General features: G+C 43.4%; 1 protein-coding gene across 1 annotated transcript; it reads left to right on the plus strand.

Moving 5' to 3' along the window:
- Positions 1 to 8,448, plus strand: KDELR3 (KDEL endoplasmic reticulum protein retention receptor 3). Its single transcript, XM_048501840.1, has 5 exons — positions 1 to 591; positions 6,510 to 6,610; positions 7,116 to 7,274; positions 7,431 to 7,683; positions 8,194 to 8,448. Exons 1-5 carry the CDS (start codon positions 501 to 503, stop codon positions 8,232 to 8,234), a joined length of 645 nt encoding a protein of 214 aa, XP_048357797.1. The 5' UTR covers positions 1 to 500; the 3' UTR covers positions 8,235 to 8,448.
- The last annotated feature ends 632 nt before the right edge of the window (positions 8,449 to 9,080 follow it).

Consider the following 9,080-nt stretch of genomic DNA (forward strand, 5'->3'; position numbering starts at 1 on the left):
TTCCTCCACCCTGCCATTATGAGCAGCAGCCACGACACGTCACCCAGTGCTTGTCCTGGGGCACTTCAGTAAGCTTAGACTGTGATGTGCCTCCACTACTCTGTCAGGGGAACGAGTCAGCCTAGAGGAGGCAGCAGACATCCCGCAGAAGAAGCACGCAAGAAGAACAAATGAACTTTCTTTACCTGAGCAAAAACTAGTTCTAATACACCAGGGCTTTAAATTCAAGAAGAAGATTTTCAATTAGCAGAAAAAAAATCTGAATGCAGTTCTGCCAGGAGAAGAAAAGGCTGTATGTTTCCCACAAAAAGAGCAAGTGAATTTAATGGAAAAGTTTAAATTTAGCTGTTGAGGAAAGGAATCATCCTTGACCAAGATCTGAGAGGGGATCCAGAAAGAACCAATTAAGAGAATCCCAGAGAACTGTCAAAAACATCTTTTCTTCCTCAAGATTTTTGAGTCGTTTTCCTTCTAATCCTATTGAGTGTTCTTGAGTCATCATGAATATATTTCGGATCCTGGGGGATATTTCTCATCTCTTAGCTATGATCATTTTGCTGGTGAAGATATGGAGGTCAAAGTCTTGTGCGGGTAAGTCTTTGTTCTCTTTTCCTCCATCCTACTGACAAGGGGGAAAAACGCAGGGGAAAAGAAGGAGCAGCGGAGCCTATTGCTGCCAAAAATACTTGATTTGGGGTTTGCTAGGAACTTACTAGAACAACAAAGTGTAACTGATTTAAAATGAAATAGGAGCTGGAAGACAATAGGACTGCATGTATTTTGTAACTTAGAGACCACTCTAGTCAATAAACATTCTGATGAGGGTACAGAAATTTCTCACCGACACATCCCTGTAACATTTTTGATGGCGAGTGATGCTTCTGCATCATTTACTCCCAGGTATGTTCATGCAATCTGATTTGGTCCTTGAGATCTTCTAGTAAACTAGGAATTTGCAGTGACCCGAGGGTTCCTTCACTACTTTAAACATCCCTGAACCTCAGCAAAGTAAGAGTTCTGTTCAAGGGTTTGTTGCTTCAATGCCAGTAACAAGGAAAGGAATCCCTGCATCCCAAAACTGCAGAAGGACAACTCCAAGCTTTAAATCTCGGGTCTAGGAAATCCTCTTACAATCACCAGAAATGGTGACGCTACAGCTTAGGAGAAGAGCTTTTCAGAAACTGGAGTAAGTCAAGCTGATGTAGGCCTTATACATAAAATAAGGGGAAATGTTGGGGTGCCATTCAGAAAGAAGAGGTGGGATAGAAAGGAGTTGTGCAGCGTTCCCCCATGTTCTGGGCCACAAATGGTGTTTCTTTCCTCAGGCCTGCCTATATGTTTAGTTATTGTGGCATAAAACATGCCCATAAAAAAGGCTCTTAATAGAGCACTTTGGAGTAACTGAATTGAGACAATATCCTCCAGCAGCCCTTGTTGAACCTAACCCTTCCCTCTCCCCCACACAATTACACTGAAGTCCAAAACAGAGAACTTGAGGAAAGCTTTTAGTGTGTCCCGGACTGAATGTTCATTCTTGATTTTATTGCCATGACCTCCACTTTCCTGCAAAAATCCTTCCTCTCTTTGGATGGCTCCTTTTAAATAGTTCTGTCTGCATGACGAGTTTCCTGCATGCAGGCCCCTCCCACTTTCCCCCCTCTTTGTGGGAGGAATCAAGGCTGCGTGTTGGGAGGGGGTTGTGATGTGGCAGTAAGAGTGGTGCAAACATATCTCAGTTCCTAATGGGTGTGTTTGTGGGTATTAATTCTGCAATCCTTTTGTTAGAAAGGAGGAAGTAGCATGCAGAATCAAGTATCTGTCCTGTACAGAATTATTTCTGTGCAGCCTGCCTCTCTATATGTCTGCGCTGAGGCTGAACAGTGAGACACAGGGGCATTGTTTTTTAATATAACCGCAAGACCACGCAATACACAGGAGATTAATCAGAGAGACAGAATTCTTCACCTTTGATCTCTGTCTAAAGACGTCTATGAAATTTGACCAAAAAGGGACAAACACAGAATGTATTCAGTAAACGGCATAAAAATGGGTGGAGAAACATGTTCCAAAGTTCCACATTTCCCAGGCACATCAGGCCCGATTTGAATTGGGACCACAGCACAGGGAAACGGGGCTTAGACCTCCTTCCCATGCTAAGTTTCCCAATTCAAAATGGCCATGAAGTGCTGTTTTCCCTGTTGGGGTCTGTACATGTCCACAACAGAGCCAATAGCACCCCCCCACACACCCAAAAAGGTGTTTCAGGTCAGGGAAAAGGTGTGTAGAGGAGACCTAAGCCTTCCGTCCCTTCATGTCATGGTCCCAGTTTACGTCAAGCACACCCAGCTGGGAAATGTGGACTTTTAGAACATGTCTGTCCACCCAATCCAGGGATATTCCTAAGGGAAACATAAAGTGTTCTTCAAGAAGCCTGACAAAGAAGGGATTCAAGAGGGATCAATATTTATTAAAAACATTTGAGTTCCACCTTTCTGCTTAACAAGCCACCAAGGGAGCTCATATAACTAAGCATAAATATCAAATTCCGTCTAAAAAGCATATCACAACATTCAAAAGCAAAACACAAATAGATAGGGAGCAGTAAAGTGCATTAAGTTATCAGATGCTTTGGCAAATAAAACTGTTTAAGCTTCAATCTAAAGGACAATAAATGCTAACATTTCGGGGAATATGGGTGTCACAACTAAAAAGGCCCTGACTGTGGAGCAGAGTTTTCAGACATGATCTTGAGGAATAAGAAGAGTCACAAAAGAATTGGCAGCCCTGGTCCCACCACCTTTAAAGCTCTGTGGACCAAAACCAACTTTGCTAAGTACCTGGAAACAAATTGGAAGCCAGGGGAAATGTAGTATTGGCCAAATATGCTATGCATGGCAAGTCCCCATTAACACGCTGGCTACCATATTTTAAACATTGAAATTTAGATGATAGAAAAGCAGCAAACGGATCAAGAGGATGGAAGACTGAGAAGAGGCCCCAGATCGGCAGGAAACCTTGGTGACTGAAGGGCAAAAGCCCTGGTGATGAGAGTTTTAAAAAGGTAGCCCAAGGAAAGGGAAGCAAAGGCGGTAGCAGGTGCAAATCACAAGCCGACAGAGATCAAAGCTGAAGGGTAGATAGAAGATGGATTTGTGACAGGAGGCAGAAGCAAAGCTTCACAGGACTCCAGCTGCCCTGGAACCACACAAATATGACCTCCACTTCTTCATAAAAGGCCCTCTGGGCTACAGTTATCCTTTCCACATGGCAACTTTCCCCCTCATGGTTTTGATTTATCGTGGGTCGACATAAGAAATTAAATGGGAATTTTAGGGGAGTTTTGCAGAAGCTGCAGACAACAGATGACTCAGGAAAAGTTTCGACACTCAGAAAGGCATAAAATATCTGTACAGTATCGCATAATATCAACATATTTTGTCTTTCAATGCCATAAATATACACAATTTGTTTTTTAAAGTTAAAAAGAAAAAAAATCAGACTTATTCTTTGGTACAAAGGGAGGGCCAAAAATGTTTAATGCGGATTTCCAGATCGCAGGGGGCGCTGTGAACCTAACTCCAGCGATGCGGAAGGGATAACTGTACACTGAAAGTACTGTTACCTCTCAATCTGGACTTTTCTGATAGAAAATATTGTTTCCTTGCCCAGAGAAACGCTTTTAGAGTGAATAGCTTGATTTGTACAGCAGACATAGAGTCAGTGGAAAGAAATGCTAATATGTCTGTAGGTTTGCCCATTTCCAACCAGCCTCTCTAGAGAAGTAAATCCTGTTTCCTATGTTTCTCTCACTGGCGTTTTCACAGAAGAGAGGCTGCTCCGAGTGACGGGGCTTCTCCTTGGAGATGCAAGGCTTGAGGCACAATGGGTAGAGGTTACATGTCTGCACAATGGGAGGGGGATAGACAGCTGGGTGGTCTCTGGGTTGCACAAGGTTGCCTCCGCTGTGAACATTCCTAGATCAGCTGCATGAGGGGCAAAGCCAGCCATGCAGAGTTACTCATCGCTGAGTTGAAACGAGCTGCATAAATGCAAAATCCCACCGGACAATGATTTTGCCTCAGCCAGCATCACTTCTAAATTAAGTCTCTGAGAGGGGTGTGTAATACATACGTTTGCTACCCTCACATCAACTTTGGTTTAGAGCATTGTTACATGGAATGTTCTGACTTTTGGTGTTAATATATCAAATAAACAATGTTTTGAGAGCAGTTTTCCATGGTGGGACTGGAGGGAGACCATGGGGTCTCCATCCATACCTCCAATCAAGCAGGCTACAGAGGTGGATTTGGCTAGAGGTGTAACTATCTTAGTGCCTCTTTGTCTTACAGGTCAGCACTGAGGTTTTTGCTGCTTTGTTCAGGCTGTACATTATTTGTGCCCAGTATGTTTCCTGCATTGTATGTCATGGGGTCAATTGGCTTTTGCTGTGCATTGTCTGAAGCCTTCCCAACTTGCTTAATTGTGGGAACATCATCAATGGTCATTTACAAAGATGCTGTTGGAAAGTCTGCCGGTGTTGCTCTGCAAGCTTTTGTTCTTGCAGCTATTTTTGCTCATCTGACTTTGCTGTTACTTGAGCACTGGATGGCCACAACATGACACTATTAGCCTGGTAAGGCAGCAGCTGGTATGATCTGGGAGCCTAAGATTGTTCTGTCTCCCAGTTACAGTCATTGTAAAAAGGGGTGGGGTTGTGTGTGGTTTACTACAGTAAGGATGCCCCTTCCAAAGATTCCCTCTCCATTCTCCCTCACCCCATTCAATCCTGGAAAAGACCCAACAAGCTGCCACCACTCTGGTTCTAGGGCTTTATCAGGAAAGGGCTCAGAGCACCCTCCTTGCCCCCCCCCCCCCGCCCCCAAGGCAATTCCCTTTTCATTCTGGATGTGTCCTGACATATGACCAAACGAGAAACAGAATATAAATGCTATAACTATCGATACAATCTGAGAGGGCCCAGGATGGCCTGTTCTCAGCAGATCTCAGAAGCTCAGCCTACGTTAGTCCTGGTCAGTATTTGGATGGCAGGCCATTAAGGAAGTCGAAGGTTGCTTCATAGAGGCAGGCAATGGCAAACCACCTCAGAATGCCTCTTACCTTGAAAACTCTATGGGGTGGCTTATAGAGATTCAGTAGGCTATTCAAGGCAGGCAATGGCAAAACCATAGAGGCAGGCAATGGCAAACCACCTCAGAATGCCTCTTACCTTGAAAACTCTATGGGGTGGCTTATAGAGATTCAGTAGGCTATTCAAGGCAAGAGAGGAGCAAGATGTGGTTTGTCATTGCCTGCCTCTGCATCGCAACTCTGGACTCGCTTGATGGTTTCCCATCCAAACACTGATCAGGACCACCCTTGCTTAGTTTCTGAGATCTGACAAGACTAGGTAAGCCTGGGGCATCCAGATCAGAGCTTCAAATGCATACCTGCAAAAAAAAAAGGACCCCGATATGGATTACTGGGAATTTTGAGGAGCTCTGAAAAAAGAAATCATTTATGCAGTATTTATTTGAGATATTTACAGTCTGCTTTTCTCTCCAGTGGGGACCAAATGGGCTTACATCATTCTTCCTCCGTGCAGTTTATCTTCTCAACTACCAACCTGTGGGATAGGTTGAGTGTCTGACCCAGTGTCACCCAACTAGCTTCCACAGCAGAATGAGGATTCACATCTATTCTTCCCATATCCCAAACGCATGTCACAACTACCTGACGCTCTCAGATAACCAGTGACACTGTATTTAGAAGTGTGTTCATCTTTGTGCCATTCCCTTTCAAAGCATACATTTCCTTTCTTCCCTGATTGTGACAAATGTACGTGGTGATTTGGGAATGATGTAGACGGATAGTTATGCTTGTTCAATAGGGTTTATAGAAACAAGAAATCAGATTATGTATTTGGAATGACCACACAGTGAAGTTGACAGAACAGGCTCTTGAGTCTCAGGGTGAGCACAGCTGGGAGAAAAGTCAGAAATGCCTGAAAGAGAACCCAAGCGAGATATGGCTAATTGCATCTCACTCTGGGACTAATTCTGCCATGTACTCCTTTGCGTGCCTGTAAATTAGGGTTTTTTGCATTTTATCCTACTTCCCACCTCCTTTTTTGTGCTGGGGACAAAAAAAAGACTAGTTCACTTGCGGCCCTCCAGATGTTATGGACTACAGTTCCCATCATCCCCTGCATCATGCTGGCAGGGGATGATGAGAACTGTAGTCCATAACATCTGGAGGGCCGCAAGTTTGACACCTATGGTCTAGTTTCTGTAACACTAAAAGCCATTTCACAAAATTTCACAGCTGAAACTACTTACACTGTACCAAGTAGACAGACAAGTGTGTTTTCTTCTGACACAATTAAGTTACAGGAAAAACTTCTGAAACTGCAACAGCTTGCACAGGTCATTGAAGGAAACAAGCCTGCATCTTTGTGGCTCTGTCAGAGATGCTTCTCCGGCTCATCTAATTTTATCAACTTTCTCTGGCAGGTATCTCAGGAAAGAGCCAGATCCTTTTTGCAATTGTTTTTACAAGCCGCTACCTTGACCTATTCACATATTTCGTCTCAGCCTACAATACTATCATGAAGGTAAGGGGCAAGAGCCTGCATTTTTTTTTCGTGGCACACCACTTAATTAGGAAAACACAAAGCAGAACAGGATCTTTTATGGGGGCCAGATGACTCTTGCTTTATGTATGCATGCTTTTGCCATCTGCCATTTCCACCATAAAGGTGGGACTGGTTTTAAATCAGGGCAGCCCAGCCGAATCCGGTTCCCAGGGATATGATCAGGAGCCCAGAGGAGCTGCAACCCCAGTCAGAGACATTGCCAAGCCCTTTCTGCAACAACTCAAGGGTGAGAGGGGCGAGCTACTCGGCAGAATGTTGCTGCAAGCAGCAGACACCAATTTAGGAGTATTTAGGTAAGACAGAAACTAAAGAGAACAAACCTGCAGTTTGGTCTTTGAACCACTAATAACCACAGAAGGCAACATATCAAAAGATTATTCCAGAGCAGTCCTGGGCACCTTGCGTTTATTAAAGACAAATAGATGCTATAACTTTTTCTAATATTTTCCTTATCCCTCCACAGGTTGTTTTTTTAATTTGCGCCTACTGTACTGTGTACCTTATCTATGGGAAGTTCCGTAAAACCTTTGACAATGAGAACGACTCTTTCCGCCTTGAATTCCTTTTGATCCCCGTCACAGGCCTGTCATTTCTGGAAAACCACAGTTTCTCCCCTTTAGAGGTAAGGAAGCCAGTCATGTTACAGTGGAGATCACAGCACTTTCCTTGGAGTGTCTTAAGTATTTTGGGACATACAAAAGGCCCGCATGTAGTTCAAACATCTGCACCCCTCCACAGCCTTGCAAACTAACCTGATTTAATTTTCCTTCTTTCTCAGATTCTGTGGACTTTCTCCATTTACTTAGAATCAGTGGCTATCCTTCCTCAGCTCTTCATGATTAGCAAAACAGGCGAAGCAGAGACAATCACTACACACTACCTTTTCTTCTTAGGCCTCTACCGTGCGCTCTATCTTGCCAACTGGATCTGGCGTTATCATACAGAAAACTATTATGACCAAATTGCGGTAGTTTCTGGAGTTGTACAGACCATCTTCTATTGTGATTTTTTTTACCTCTATGTTACTAAAGGTAAGGATCACAAGAGTGAAAATGGATGATACAGGCTACGTTAAGCTGATCCAATAAGCAGGCCTGACCATTGCAGTTACAGGGATACCTTGTGTGCTCCCATAACCCCCACCTCTTGAAACACAATTTAAAGTACCCTAGATTTGTTGGGAAGCTTTCAAACAAGCTTAAATTTGCTAAGATATTTAGGTGCAGGTGTCTATAGGGTTAGATACCATAACTGGCAAATCAAAGGGGCCACAGGTTGTAAGCCACTAGAGCCAAGTGCCAGAAGTCCTTCAGCTCTTGCCAAGTCCAGCCTTTGGGCTATCTGTGAAAAAAAGTAAGGCAGACACTCCTCCTGGGTTCTGCTGAACTGAAAATGTCATCATCTTCATAAAGGTTTCATTTCTGTGTATTTTTGTAACATAAAATATTCTGAACTGCTGAAAGCACCATTTAAGCAGCACCACAGAAGTTTATCCATTTTGCTATTCCTTTCCTGTGCTGAGCACAATTTTTGTCTTCCAGTATTGAAAGGAAAGAAGTTGAGCCTTCCAATGCCCATCTGAAGAGGAGCACAAGTGAAGTATATTCCTGAAGAGACTCCAAGGTCGCAGGATTTTTGTGTGTTCCATATGGTTCGGCTACCCTCCAGGGAATTTACGTGTTCCGACTGTGCCTAAAGATTCTTCAGTGTTGAGCAATACTTAAGAACTTCCACTGTCTAAAAGAGCATTCCTTTGGAAAATATATTACTTTTAACAAATACAATACTCAATTTTCTACTGCTCTGGTCTCCATTTTCTTCAGCACTGACACAGAAAAATGTCTTTGGGGTGACAGTTCATCCAGCTGATCCTAACTAAGTGGATACCAGATCAAACCATTGTATATTTTTTCTTTAGTTGAAGTCATCACTGAAATGGTTGCAGTCTGACATATCAGTGCGAGTTTGTATGGGAAAACAATGGGTCTGAATGAAATTTTAAATAAAGCATTAAATCAAAATAACTTTTAAGAACTAGGACCCAAAGCCATGTAAAATAGTCTCCCTAAAGACTTGATAACGCTTGAAAGGAATGCAAATCAGCGAACAAGGCATGTTGCCCCTTCTGAACTATTTTTAATCGTATTGACACAGCTCTAGTAAATGAGCACAATGGCATTAGGGAAGCCAAAAACCATCCTCTCCTTCCCCCTTTCCCATAAGCTTTTGGTCAGAGTTTGATCCTGCAGACTGCACCATTACAGTAGGAGATCTCTGTCCTGTCTGCTGCTTCAAATGCCTCAAAGGCTGGACACAGAACTCTTGACGGCTGCAGAAACGATTGTGCTGAACTGGTAGTCCAACAGGTCTGTTTGCCCTTGGGATGAATCAGAAATGTTCAAAGAAAGGTTTATCTTGAAACTGACCT

This window comes from Sphaerodactylus townsendi, linkage group LG06 (genome assembly GCF_021028975.2).
Source record: "Sphaerodactylus townsendi isolate TG3544 linkage group LG06, MPM_Stown_v2.3, whole genome shotgun sequence".
NCBI classification, from domain to species: Eukaryota; Metazoa; Chordata; class Lepidosauria; order Squamata; family Sphaerodactylidae; genus Sphaerodactylus; species Sphaerodactylus townsendi.

What these genes read in the sequence shown, in the direction of transcription:
- KDELR3 (XM_048501840.1), top strand. Translation starts at nt 501, where the DNA reads ATGAATATATTTCGGATCCTGGGGGATATTTCTCATCTCTTAGCTATG. An exon ending in CCTACAATACTATCATGAAG is followed by an intron (nt 6,611 to 7,115) that starts GTAAGGGGCAAG and finishes ATCCCTCCACAG; the next exon opens with GTTGTTTTTTTAATTTGCGC. An exon ending in ACAGTTTCTCCCCTTTAGAG is followed by an intron (nt 7,275 to 7,430) that starts GTAAGGAAGCCA and finishes CTTCTTTCTCAG; the next exon opens with ATTCTGTGGACTTTCTCCAT.